General features: G+C 47.8%; 2 protein-coding genes across 2 annotated transcripts in view; both read left to right on the top strand.

Annotated features, from left to right (window-relative positions):
* Positions 1-14,690, top strand: part of RAD54B (RAD54 homolog B) — a 224,973-nt gene that overhangs the window by 60,862 nt on the left and 149,421 nt on the right. The window lies entirely within an intron of this gene.
* LOC311431936 (GSK-3-binding protein-like) lies at positions 12,129-13,573 on the top strand. The gene has a single exon (XM_084509949.1). It carries the CDS (start codon positions 12,246-12,248, stop codon positions 12,891-12,893), a length of 648 nt encoding a protein of 215 aa, XP_084366075.1. The 5' UTR covers positions 12,129-12,245; the 3' UTR covers positions 12,894-13,573.

Here is a 14,690-nt window from a genome sequence, read left to right as displayed (position 1 = left end):
CCAGAAAACAACTCGAAGCAGATCACTAGCAATAAATCTTCATATGACATCGGAGCTGGGCTCATCTTACAAAGAGCAAAGAGTAGATGGAGAAAGGCAGATGGCAGTGCCTTTCCCGGTGGTATAAACAGAGATGAATGCATATCGTTTCTGGGTGCTGTAGGTGTCCCTGCCCATCTCAACAGCCTAAATAACTGGAAAGAGCATTAATACATTGCTAGGGATTGAGCTTTGATTGTTCTGTGGCTTACAACCACCAGTTGCACCTCATCCTACTTACCGTGGCAATAGCTCCAAATACTCCATGTTATGGAAATGTTGGCGTTCGACTGGAAATGTTTTACCTGCCAAGATCTGGAGCTGATGCTAGCAGTTATACTGCAGTAGCTGGTGGCAGAATAAGCCTACAGCAGCGTAACAGGAGGTTACATCCTTTACATGGCTACTTTTAATCGCTTTGATGCTTATCTTGAACTGTAGCCGAGTACAAGGAAATACTGATTCTGCGTTCAGCTCTGCAGCTATGGAAAGTAACAGCAGTAAGAATAAAGCATAATCATCACATCTTCCTCTACAAGAAATCCAGGCTTATTTTATATATATATGTATATATATATATATATATATATAACTGGTAGATTTCCTTAGTTTGAGTGTTTTCCATGAAATTTGTTGGGTGGAAAATCCATGCAAACCATGAAATCTGCCTCAGTATAAGGAGCACCAGAAGAATTGTGAGCCTGATCAGACTGAACATACAATCACATGCATAAAAAGAACAACCTAAAAACTTGAGTATGTATTCTCCCTGCGATACACATTAATTACAATTCCTTTGGGGTTATGTGTAGCAGTAGGATGAAATAAAAAATTCAGACAGTAGAGTGACTTACCAAAAATACATGTTCATACCATTACACAGGAATAAAATGTTCATTTTTTCCTATGCTATTTATGGGTACGTTTGTGTGTAAACCTTTTAAAAATGTTCCTTTCAACTCCCTGAAATTTACTTTCACCATTTCGTAGCTCTTCTGCAGAGCGAAGCTGACGTCTCCAGATGGCAAACATAAACATCCGAAGACGGCCTGCCACTCAGAGACACGTGGGGAGCGTTTGCCAAAGCTAAATACCGCGCTAGAAGAATTTCAATAGGAGAGGAAAAGTTCTTCTGAACACGCCATTAATGCTGGCGCAATAGATCTCACTGACGCGTTGGAGGTGGCGAGCTGCACTCAAATACTTTGCTGCCCACAGAATGACACTTATTTCTGGATTGTTTTATACTCAGGAAATCGTACAGTAAATCAAGGCGACAGATTACACAAACCGTGCCATAAAGTGCAGCACACATTAAGCGGCACACCAGAAGCGTGCAGATGTGCGCGGCTTGGGAAGCGCGCATGGGGCTCAACCATTTTGCTGAATAAATATTTGGGAGTTTTACAGTTCTTCAGCATCTCCTTTGATGTATCAGATAACTGCAACTACAAATTTTACTCGAGGACTGACATTTTTACATTACAATGGCTTCTTTGTTGCTCCAAACAGCGATATATATACAACAAATCAGTTCAGAGAGAAAATGCTTCCCATCGTACTCGCGTGTGCTTTATTGCCAGAATGAGAAACTATGTGCATGGAGTCCTTCTTTAGATATACATATATATGGTTTTTACCAGTATTAGTTTCTTTTAGAGGGACTGGGAGGGGTGGTAGGGCATCTGCCAAAATACATGGCACATTTTGTCTCAGCTGTAGGAACAGAAGGCATTCATTGTGAGCTGTGCCACTCAGAACATCTAAGGATGGCAGAAGGAGTTCACTCAAAACAGCAAATAATTAGTTTGAACTTTGCCACATTCTGCAAACAGAAACTGCTTTATCAATGAAACGCCTGATGAAGTTTCCTCTGCGGGAGAGGTCCCAAAACCTCGCTCTTCCCTTGCAGGAGCCTCAGCTGGTTGTGGTGGCTGGCCCTTGCCTCAGACACCCGTTCTGCAGGTCGCGTGCTTGCATCACTCGCGTGGCTTTCGGAGGCTTGTCTGCACACAAACTCCCCGAGGAGCACTGAGATGGCTGTGGAGCTCTGGCAGAATATTTTCTGTGAAGAAAAACGCGTCTGCCATGTAGGCTTTCAGAGCAACACCGTGAAAGCTGGGGTACCTGTCGTGGTTTAACCCGACCGGCAGCTAAACACCACGCAGCCGTTCGCTCACCCTCCCCCCTCCCTCTCTGGGACGGGGGAGAGAAATGGAAAGTGAAGCCCGTGAGTTGAGATAAAGACAGTTTAATAAGACAGGAAAAAAAAAAAATAACAAAAATAATAATAACAATAATAATAATGATGATACAATGGTGATAATACGAAAGTAATAATAGTATGTACAAACAAGTGATGCACAATGCAATTGCTCACCACCCGCTGACCGATGCCCAGCCTAACCCCGAGCAGTCCGGCCCCCTCCCCCCGGCTAGCCACCCCTATATATTGTTTAGCATGACGTCAGATGGTATGGAATACCCCTTTGGCTAGTTTGGGTCACCTGTCCTGGGTCTGTCCCCTCCCAGCTCTTACTGCACCCCCCAGCCTGCCCGTTGGCAGGACAGAGCAAAGGCTGAGATGTCCTTGGCTTAGTATAAGCACTGCTCTGCAACAATTAAAGCATCGGGGTGTTATCAGCACTCTTCTCATTCTAAGCCAAAACACAGCATTCCACCAGCTACTAGGAAGAAAATTAATTCTGTGCTAACTGAAACCAGGACAGTACCTCACCGAGGGAAACGTCCCTGTGGTCACCCAGCTGGGCTTGTCATTGTCGAAGGGCTTCTCATTGAGCAATGCGGCCTTTCTTCCTCTTCTCTTATCTTCGAAGAGCTTTTCTCTGAGGATTTGTAGACTACGCAGTTCTTTCATAGCAGAGTGATTTCGTGAAGGAAGAGCAATTTAGATTCACATTCACTTCCAGAAAAGCTGTCTTCAGTTTAATATTCTACCACTTCAGTTGCAGAGGCATCAATGAGCACACCAAGGGAAGTTCAGCAGCTGAAGGATGGCAGCAGTGATAATAAGAGCACATAAGGGAATCCCAGGAAAGCCTCAATCATCACCATTAACATTTTATTTTCTGCAGTGCAATCCCTGCTCCGATGCACCACAGTTTGCTGTACCAGGCTATGCAATGCCCAGTGTCAACAAGAATATGCATGAGCATGAGGAGTAGGATAGCTGGGATGAAAAAAAAAAATCATCAAAAGCTGGAACTGCCATGGGATTTTTTTTAATATATATTTTAAAATTATCTTTGTTCTGCTGTGTGGGTAGGTTTCAGGTGTGGCATGGTTTTGAGGTAAAAAGAAGGTAGTTTCACAGAATCATTTACGTTGGAAAAGACCTCTTGGGATAAGAGCATCAACTCTGACCAGCTAGTTCCGAGCATATAGGTGGATTAAGCCTCGCTGCCCTCCTTCCTGGCTTTGCTGCTCATTTATAAGTTTGCCTCTTCACAAACCTTGTTGCAACTTCTGGTTTTACCACCGGTTTGCCCAGCTGACTACCTTAGTCAACTGAAAGCAATAAAACCCACCAAAGCTGTAACAACAATGGATTTTGGCAGACGTGGTGGAGAGATTTCCTCTTGAATCTCGACATTCAGTAAGAAACACAAAACTGAAGTAGGGACTGTTCAAAACGGCTCATTTGGGTAAATTTGTGCAATGAGCAAAAGGGGGAACTTCTAAAATAAATGAGCTCGTAACACCGGTGATACCTAACTTGGGCGATGGCTTCCTAGCTGAAGATGGTGATCTAATGTGTGTTTTATAGGAAAATTGTAATGAAAGTTAATAGTATTAAGTGCTTTGTAAAATGGTTCATTAACTGAAAAAGGGTGTTTCTTCCTCAGACAAATTGCCTTAGAAATGTTGGCCTTCGGGGCCCTGCCTTCGTTTTCAGAGTAGATTTGTGCCAGCAGATCTACTTTATAAAGCTTTAAATCAATTTTGCAGTCAGGGCCTTCTGTTTACAAGCTCTTTGGGCTTAATTTCACAGCAAAGCTAACCTGAGTTATAACCTATTCCGGTTATAACCGGAATCCTTCCTACATTAAAATAAAAAAATAAAAAAATTAAGTCGGAGCCTGTGGTTGCTTTTGATTTGAGGTGGTGAGGCTAACAGGAAGATGCAGGCTGGTATTAAAACGAGCCTAGCTTGTTGCCTACTCGGTATTGTGAGCACAGGTTTGCCCTGTTTGAATGCTGCTGGCTGTCCCATGCCATCCCAAGCACCCTCCCCTGTTCCTGGAGGGATCCTGGTCCAGAATTAATACTGCAGGCAGCAACGGGGCTGCTGAGAGTCATGAAGATCCTCAGAAATCTCAGCCTGGGGTTTCACCCTGTGAAGTTTTCACGGGTAAAGCTGGCTCTAATCGCTCCTGTCCCATCACCCTTCCTCAGCCCTGCCCTTCCCCACCCTGGCATTGCTCATTTCTGCCGATCCACTGTTTTTAAAAAGTCCTGGAAAAGAGGTATTTTTAAGGAACAGCTCACAGGCTCACCGTGCGGCTTAGTGCAGTTCTGCCAGCACAACAGCAAGGGCTTCAACGTGGGCATTGAAGCAGGTCAGAAACCCTTCAGTGTCAGTACTAAACAGATTGCACTCAGAAGCTGCACACCAGACATCAGTGAAGGTATAAAGACATGCTCCTGGCAGCAGAAGCTGCAAGTGTCCATTTATATCCTAGCAAGGATATAAAAGTGTTCTCGAAGCTGCTACCCCAGGAGCAAATAGATCGCTTGTAAATGCCAACAAATGTCATCAGTGCTCAACAAGTGAGTGAGGGAAGCCTGGGGAGGGTTAGTTGTAATTTTCCCAACAAAAAAGCATTTGAAGCCCCATGACTCGCGGCCCAGAAATACAGTCATGTCTCTCAGCAAAAAGGATGGAGTGCAGGAACCGAAATGTCCATCATTGCGTTGTGCCAGCTGCTGATGGGAAGAGGAAACACACACTAATGCAATGAAGTTGCTGCTCTCTGGCTGGAAAATATTGAAAAAGATCCTTTGTAATTGGCAGGATTTTTGCTTTGCTGCTCTTGATTCAAACAAAGCTAGCAGGAGGGAAGGGCAGGGAAATATTCCAAAATGCTGGATGTCTTCAAAGAGAGGGAAGCACGCTGATTGCTAGCTACAGTGAGGGTCCAACGAGAACAATTCATACAACGTTAGATGTGGTAACTCCTGTAGCTGTTTACCCTAAAGCTTCACCTCCAGGTGTCCATTTGACCAGAGCACAGTGTCCTAATTCCCAGGGGGGAAGGAAATACCCAGCCTCTCTCCCTCTGGCTCCTCTTCCCACCGCAGGGGCAGCCCAGCCTGTTCCCGTGCAGCCTCGCAGTTGCTGCAGGTCCAAGTTGGCCCTAAAGGAAAATTAAAATCCCAGCCAGTCCACGTTGGTGCCCTGGGCTGCGAGCTGTGGCGGTTCAGCAGGACCCCGCAGGGAGGAAACGTGAACAAGGCAGGAATGTCTCCATGTCTCTTACTGTAAGCTGGGGCGTTTTTTTTCCCCAAAGCCTGGAGAGTCCTACAGCAGAAGGAGCTAAGTGACATGACCTGTGCTGCTTACTCTAAATTATGCATGCATAATAGCACCCAAGGACCTCATGAAGTCTATTAGGCTGGACGCTGAACACTGAAAGGTTTGCAACCTGAAGGGCTGTTTTTCATTATCCACTGAGGGTGAGCGCGGCTCTAAACAAAATATAGAGGAAAACACAGTTGCTAATGTGATGGAAAATATTACCGGGTAATAATTTATGGATCTTGTTTGTTGACTTGGCTGTTGGGAAATTCACTGTCTAAACACACCGGCTTGATTTAATAAGGGAAAACCAGGCTGACCTAATAGGTGTCTGCAAGAAAAAAATAAGAAGCCAGGGTGAAAATAAAAGGCTGAAATAAGCCACTGCTTCACAAATGCTTGTGGATTTTTAAGAGTTAATGAAAAAAAAAAAAAAAAAAAAGGAAATAAAAAAGGAACACAAACAGATCCCAAGGACTGTGTTAGCTAAACAGGGGGGTGGTGCAGTGGAACTGGGCTGTCAGAGGCATCGCTTTTGAGAGGGAAAAAAGGAAGGTGCTCCAAGAAGCTGGACCTCCCTGTCTTGTTCTGAGGGGCTTGTAAAGCTTTAGGAAAAAGGATATGAAGTTTGGTGTTTTTAAAAATGTTTTGGTAACCACCAGCTCTTGCAGAGAAACATGATAGGGACCAAAATCTGTATGTACTAAGTACCATGAGTGGGCATCGCAGTGCTGGCCAGAACAAGCATGAAAACTGAGGAATTGGGGATGCCATTAGTAACACCACGAGGGCTGGTGTGTGATGAGCTGCAGCCAGGGAGCAGAAAGGAGGAAACGTAACGTGCCTGTGCCCAGAGCAGCTGCCCCAGGATGTTTCTCATCCGAGGGCTGATAGCGTTTGTCAGGAGCCCTGAATCACACGATCAAAACACGAGGGGTTATCAGATCTCAGGTGGTGCCTTGTTTTCTTTTTCTGTGTTTCTTTCTAAATAACATTAATCTTTTCTAATGCCTTAGCGTCCAGAGCATGCTTGAAGGAGGGATTTGAAAGAAGAAAGCTGGCAGGGGTACCCAGGTTCCACTGATTCCACCAAATTGGCTCCCGTCCTTGTGGGACAAGTGCTCCCTTAATTTTAGACAAGTCTACTTCAAGCACAATTAGACAAGAGGCTTTTCTTTTTTTTTTTTTTTTTTCCTTCTTTTTTTTGGCCTACACGCCAAGCGAGGCGCATTACTTGTAATCATTATATTCTAGTTTATTGATTGTGGCTTTTCAGTATTCACCGTAGATAGGCTTGTTTTAACAGGGCTGCCAAGAGACGTGTCTGGTTAACAAACAATTACGGGCTGCAGGTATAGCAGCAAGCACGGGCACTTTGTCAGGAGGTCCCGAAATGTGCAGGGAATTTTGACGAAAATGTGGATGAGGTTTTCCTTTCGAGTCTTTGGGATTCGTCGAGAGACGTCGCAGAAGTCTGTTTCCGCGGGATCTCAGGGCTGGTTTCAATATTTCAATATTTCGTTTTCAGCTCCGCTTCGTGCATTTTAATATTTGAAAAGATCACACAAATGGAAATCATTCGCAGGAGCTGCGTATGTGGAAAATCTACGAGATCCCACACAGCAGACTGCACCGGCCCACGGCTTGTAATACAACGTCACCCTAAAAATGCATTCCGGTTATTAGGAAAGCTGGAAGCGAGTCAATTATTTGAATAAACAAACAAAGACCTGGTTGCCCCGTAGTTTGGTGCATCACCGAGGTGTCTGAAGGCTCCTTTCCCACGCCTGCCGCCTCATTCCTGAACTAGCAGAGGCTGTTGTGCAAGGCAACTCGACAGCCCATAATAAACAGGTGGCTCCACGCGCTGCTCTGAAGCAATCCCTGCACACCGGGCACGTTTGCACATCTGGGGCACAGGGGACCCAAGGGTGCTTGTGTGTATCAGAAGACGAAGAAGAGGTTTTGTAGCTTAAGGAAAGGGAAGGATCAGGCTCCTGTGGTCCCCTGTAGAGGGGATAAAATGCTTGTCCCGTGTGCGTGGACAAATTGGGGTGCAGCACCTTGGTTTGCCAGGCACTTTAAGCAGGCGAGCAGAAGGTGCCAGCTCTAGCTTTTAACCCCAATGCTAATGGTTTTGTGGCTAAGAGATGTAAGGAACAGTCAAAACTTCAGCAGAAAGAAGCAACTCAGCCCTATACAGGTGGCTATAACTACAGCTGCTGGTAAGCTGCATCCCTCAAGGAGACTTCTGAGGAAATTGGGCGAGGATAAGCAGAAACAATACAAGAAAAACAAATCCTCTAGGTCTGAATTGAGGTCCTTGTGTTGTGACAAAATATGCATATTTGAATTTCCTAAGCACAAAAGGCTACGTTTTCAAAAACAAGCAACGTTTTCTGTTTCCATCAAGGTTTCCGACCGGGAAATCCAAACCCACGTAGAAGCGTTGGCCAACGTATTTATATTTACTGGGAGTCGGTGACATTTCTGCTTATTAGCTCCCTTGCCCTAATGTGTTTGGATTTTGCAAGTTATGACACCGTAAATACATTTGTGTCACTTAGCAACCTCAGCTGTTTCTAAAGGAATGTCTTTTGTTCTTGGAAATGTATTCTAAATGCAGGTTACAAAACGATGATTTGGGAATCTCAGCTCCTCTTATTTGGATGGTATTCGGGCCTCTCCCCGTTCTGCATTGTAAAGCGCCCATAGGAAATTAATTTACTCTGCACAAGCATCACTCATGGGCACTACCTCTATTGTTACGGAGAGAAGCTCCGCATATTTAATAGATATGACAGAAGTTTCTGATGGAAATAAAAGACATGAGAAACGGCCACGGAAACAAAGGGCTAGAAAGGACCTCCTGGTCCCGGGGTTCACCGAGTTCAAAGCCCTCTTACTGTTTCATAAACAACGCTATAAATACTTGGCCATTATGATGCAACGCTGCCCAGTCTCTTCCATGAACTTATCAATCTGATTTATTTTAACATCCAACACCAAAGTCTGAGCTCATAGATCGCCCAGCCCCAGCCTAAGGTTTGGAAACGTAAACACCTGCCCAAATTCTGCGTTATTTCTTGCTCCACGGAGGCTGGGTTGTTGTTTTTGTGTGGCTGGTTGGAACATACACGATCCCAAACACATACATGTAGTGGAAGGACTTCTACTTACGTAGCCAGGATTACACCGGATTGCAGATTCAAGGGATTTAAGGGTTTTCTTTGTTTGTTCTTAATAGGTTTAAAGCTCAGAAGTCACACCCACTTGTCCACCTTGTCAGGATCAGTACAGGAGGTAAGGTATAAAAACTGACCTTTATGTTCTGAAGCAGAACGTGTCCTCAGGAAACCCTGCAAAATTATGTAAAAACTCTCGGTGGCCACATAATTAACACAATTAGTGTTTGTTTATGAAACCTGCTGATTCTAAGCAGTGCCAGAGATATCTGAAAGTCAAGTATTTCTAAAAATATCTTAAAGACCGACATCTAAAAAATGTGAATGGATAAATATAAGGGGAGAGTACATATGGGCAATAATAATGAAGGAAAGGAACCGGGTGCTGTTTGCAACTGTTATGTCTTGTTAATGGAGTGACTTAGACAACAGTTTGCAGTGGCAATTTTGGCAGTCCCACAGCAGAAGCAGACAATACAGAGAAGTGTATCAACCCCAGGAAAATAATAAATAAATAAATAAAATAAAATAAAATAAAATAAAATAAAATAAAATAAAATAAAATAAAAATAAAACACAGAATGCCAGTGACCTTCAAACTACCACTCAGAAAAAATGTCATTAGTGGTCAGAAAAATGGTGTCAACTGTTTATAAACTGTTTTGACCCTTTTATTTTTAGAAGAACCTGCTCTTATCCTTATTTTTTTTTTTCGTAAGATTGTAGTTTAGGAAGCCCCATCCTCTACCTGGCAGCGAGCCCTGTTATTACACTCACTAGGTCTGCACCAGGGCACATACATGCACGACAGCTGCTTTACTGCAGAACCCACTGTTTATGTTGTTCCCATTGCCACGGGCTGAGAGGCACGAGCAAACAGCTCACGGTTAATAAACCGCCGTAGTGATTTCTGCCACCAACATCTGATCTCGGCTGTTGACAGCTTAGACCTTGCTCCTGGAGTTGGTTTGGGTTTAACCCCAGAGAGGCTGCTGGGTGCAGAGATCCACCCAGCAGGAGGGAGCACAAAGCAAAGTCCTACTGAGCCCACTTTGGCAAAGGTTTCCCATGTAAGCACACCAGCCAGCTCCGATGCAGGGCACGTTGTATTCTCCAGCATTTAAACTCTCTTTTTTTTCCTTCACCCTGGCTTGCAGGGAGCAGTTAGAATTCCAAAATAAAGGCTGAGGTTGGTGAATTCCTCTGGGAGAATGCAAGCTGCAACGCCCTTCTTCTGGTAACTCCTTAAAATATGCAAATTTACAACACTCGCTTTGTTGAGGTGGGAAAACTATTAGCCCTGATTAGGAGTATTCAGTGTAAATATTTGCAGTGGGTTCAGCCTGAACTCCTCGGCAGATACTTACTCAGTCGATTGTCAATCAGTCCTCGCTGAAGTTTAGCATGAAAAAAGATCTGAGGACACCGGGATTCGGTTACTGACTGCGCTCTGATCTCCCTATCTGGGCAGTGATCTCTTCCATACGGCAAACTTTTCCCAGCGCTGCAGTCGGCTGGGGATGCAATGATGTGCGATTTGTGATTATCGTTGCCGGGCTCATGAAAGCCCCAGGTGTAGATGTAATCACGAGCAACACTGAGCTTTTGCTGGTATAGCTTATTTTGCTTTGTGGGAGGAGAAGAAAAGGCTGGAATAAGCTGTACCGGCTTATTGCAGTTTTGCTCGTACAGAATACCAGATTACCTTCTCAGAAATGCTCTGAATATAGATCTCCCTCGCAATTGAAGTCGATCCCTCTGCTGCATCTGTGTAGGCCCTTCTTTATTCCAGTTGAAAAGACACCGCAGAGTTAGTGAATAATGGGAGAAGCGTTTGCTTAAAGCACTTTGGACATGGGGAAACAAGACCCCACGATTTTATTATCTGTGGAACAACGCGATCAGCTCTAACTGCCTGTTACCCAGAGGGTGCTGAAAATAAGCAAGTAGCAGTGCGTTAGAGATATGTGAATAAACAATGTGCACGGTTTTGTGCCCGGCTCACATAAATCCAGCCTGGACGTGTAGTAATGGAGCTGGACATCTAAGCTGAAGCCACCAGTAACACTTTCACATGACAGGAACCATTCATAGACACGTGCACACACACACAGAGTCCCTTTCATTTCGTCCAGCAAGTGAAAGTAGCTCCGAAAAGCATCGGCAAACAGATCAAAGGACATTCCTTCTCCTCTGCCAAGTGTTTACTTATTAACCGGGGACCCGGTGCTGATAACAGTTATTTATGTGTGTGAGCTATTTCCATTATCCCGGCAATTCCGCTGGTTTCAAGGCCGTTCCTACCACACAGACACATGAATGAGCGCATCCTGGCCCACGCTCGTAATGTTTTGAAATCCAAAAAATGCTGTTTGAGGCTCATCATGGAGACCTTGGCAGAGGCTTGAATGTGACGGTGGCAGGGGAAAATAGGCTGGGATGGGAAGAGGATGGCCCAGGATGGAGTGGGTCTTGGCCTGGGGTATCAAACAAACCATGGGTAGAAACCTGGGAGGGTGGCAGCAGTGTAGCCTTGCTTCATTTCTGCTAATTGCTCTCTACAGGTGCCTGAAAGGAAGGTGTGGGGTGCTGGGGTCGGCTTCTTCTCAGAGGTGAGGTAGGGCTAGAGGGAATGGCCTCAAGTTGCCGCAGGGGAGGTTCACGTTGGAAATGAGGAGACATTTCTGCTCAGAAAGGTCAGGTGTTGGGACAGGTTGCCCAGGGAGGTGGTGGAGTCACCGTCCCTGGGGGTGCTCAAGGAGAGGTTGGACGTGGTGCCTGGGGACATGGTTCAGTGGTGACACTGGTGGCAGGGGGATGGTTGGACCAGGTGATCTCGGAGGGCTTGTACAACCCTAATGATTGTGTGATTTTAATTGGGATAATGCAAAATGAGGTCCCAGCGGTGCTTCTCAGTGCTGGGGGCTTACACCTACCACCAACCCACCGCCGGCCCCCCGCCCTGCCCGGCCCCTTGTCCTGAGGCGACCGGCGGCACCCCCCACTCCCGGCCCCACCACCCCCCTTCTGCCTCAGCCTCTCCCCGCCCTCCGCTGCCACTCGGCGCGGCCCCGCCCCGCGCCGAGCTGCGGGGTTTGAACGCGGGCCGCTCCACACCGACCTCTGCACGGGGGGGGGGGCGTGCGCTCCAACACCCCAAAGCGACCCCACACCGCGCCCCACACCCCCTTAACACCATTTTTCCCCTCGCATCATTTATGAAGAGATACCCGCGGCTCACCCAGCGTGGGGCAGGCGGCGAGCGGGCGGCTCCCCCTTTTCCCCCCCTCACGTCGTCCCCCCCTATCCGAGAGGGCGGCGGTGGGAGGCGCCGCGGCTCGCGCGTCACCCATTGTTTACAAACGCAGCGCAGCGGGGCCGGGCGCCAGCCTCGGCCGCGGCCGCCTGCGGGCCGGGTCCCCCCCGCATCACCCGGCTCCCCCCTCCTCAGCCCCAGCCCCAGCCCCAGCCCGGTCCCCGCCATGCCGTGCCGGCCGCTGCCGCTGCAGAGCCCGGCGGGCGGCCCCAAGGAGGTGGAGGCGCTGGTGGCCAAGCTGGGCGAGGTGCTGCAGCTGAGCGCCCAGCAGCGGGCTCCCCGCGGCTGCAAGCACCCGGGGCCGGGCAGCGCCCGCGACCGCGCCGCGCCCTACTCGCCCCGCTGCGGAGGAGGAGGAGGAGGAGGAGGAGGAGGAGGAGGGGGGGGGGGAGGAAGCGGCGGCAGCAGCGGCAGCAGCAGCAGCGGGGCTCCCGTGGAGCCGCCGCCGCCCCCCCCGCGGCTGGCCGGCAGCGGGAGGCCGCCCCGCGGGGCCAAGCAGCTGTGCGGCCGCGGCTGGCTGCGGGGAGCCGCCCGGCGGAGCAAGGAGCCCCGGCAGCAGCAGCAGCAGCAGCGGCAGCAGCAGCGGAGGGCGGCGGAGGGGCCGGCGGATGGGCAGGCGGAGGATGAGGCCGGCGACGACCCGCACCGGCTCCTGCAGCAGCTCATCCTCTCCGGGAACCTGATCAAGGAGGCCGTGCGGCGGCTGCAGCTGGCGGTGGTGGCTTCCTCCTCGTCCTCGGCCGTGTCTTCCTCGGCTTCCTCGTCCTCGGCGGCCAGCGGAGGGGACGGCGAGGCGCTGCGGGCCCTGCAGTAGCCCCCTCACCCCCCTCAGGGCGAGCTGGGCTGCAGGAGAAGCCGCCAGCGGGGGACTGGGGGGCTTGGGGTGAGGCCCTGAGCCCCCCTTCCTCCTCATCTTCCTCCTCACCTTCCTCCTCTTCCTCCTCATCTTCCTCTTCTTCCTCCTCTCCCCCCACATCCCGGGGTCCCGCTCCGGCCAGAGCCATCTGCAATAATCCCGTGTGGACACCCTATGGAAGGAGGGGGGGGGTGCCCAGCTCCCTCCCCGGAGGGTTGGCCGGGTGTTGTTGTTATTTTTTAATTTTATTTTAAATATATTTTTGTTTCCTTCTTTCTCTCCCGTCGTGACTGTATGAAGCAGTTTTTTTTTTTTTTTTTTTAAAAATGTGAATATCGGAGCTGGAAGGCAGCTGGACTTATAATTGTGACGCCTGAGGAGTGAATGGAGCCTGAGATGCATTGTTCGCCTAAGGTAGCCGAAACAAGTTCTTTTTTTTCTACAAAAAAAAGAAGAAAAAACAACCTCAGAAAACAAATCCACCCTTCCCCGGCAAACTCAATGGCTCAACTACAAGATGCAGCTGTTGATTAAATATATACACTTCGTACCGGAGCGTTTGAAATGTTGTGCCTGATTTACAGGACTTACTGTCTTAATTAACCTGTCTGTATTGAATAAACGTGGTCTTGTTTTTATTTTGGGGTCTGTGTCTCATTGTTACGGGGGAAGCGGATCTCGGGGCGTGTGAACAAAACTACGTGGGTGATGCTCCCTTGATCTCCTTTCGGTTGTGAGATCTCCATTTTGCAGACACAAAAAAAAAAAAAAAAAAAAAAATTCCCCCACGACAATCCGCATCGTCTGATGCAGTGGGACACCGGTTATTAATGCACGGAGATGCAACTGAGCCCCTTTGTTTGCCAGCAGCGTTCGTTCATTCGTGAGCCGTGAGACGCCCCTTCGAGCAGCCGGGAATGTGGCTGTCGGAATTTGTAAGTCAGATGGCTCCCAGAGCAAAATTGAGGTACCTTGTGCCGGGGAAGGAGCAGAGCTGGGGTTTGTTACCTATTTGGTTTGTATTTCTTCAGGGAGAGGAGAGGGAGAAAAATAACAAAAAGGGGGGAGGGAGGTCTAGGCAGTCAGTCGTGCATCAATAAGGGCAAATTATTAAAAATATGTTGGTAGAACTGGATGCTGATGTCGATGAGGTCACAGTACCCGTGCTGAATGGCTTCCTTGGCGAAACCCTGCGTTAGGTTTTTTTTACAAGTCAAAGGACGGGCTTCGAGATCAGAACTGAACACATCAGACAGACTGGAGCATAACAATCTCCCAGCCCCCACTCAATTTGAGGTAAAAGCTTCTCCTTTGAAGAAGGTAGCAATCCCACATGAAAGAAAATGGAAGATGTTTGCCTTTGTCCAGGAGAGCAGCGCGAGCAGCTACGTTTACTTGTGCAATTAGTTTTTTGACAAATGCACTAAATATTTTAGCTTGCTTTCTCCCCGGCCAGCTCCTGATAAAAACTGGCACTGAAGGATTTTACAGCGTTTCACCGAATTCCTCGTGTGCTAGGAGGAGTACATGGTGTTATTATTAGCTTTATCTTGACTAATTTATAAGTAGAATGCAGTTTTTCCATATCAAAGCCTGTGAGATGCAAAGGAAGAAGTTCAGCGCATTTTAGAGCCTCCTTAATTACTAACATCTGAAGTCCTTTCTCTCATAACTTGGGCTGCTTTTGTGGCATTCTGCACGGCTCGGAATGGGGTTTTAGGTTTGTCATTAGTTCTTCTCCTCAAATACAATAAC

Source organism: Aythya ferina, assembly GCF_964211825.1.
Source record: "Aythya ferina genome assembly, chromosome: 2".
Taxonomy (NCBI): Eukaryota; Metazoa; Chordata; class Aves; order Anseriformes; family Anatidae; genus Aythya; species Aythya ferina.
Note: the sequence above shows the minus strand (reverse complement) of the source record. Positions and strands in the feature narration are given on the sequence as shown.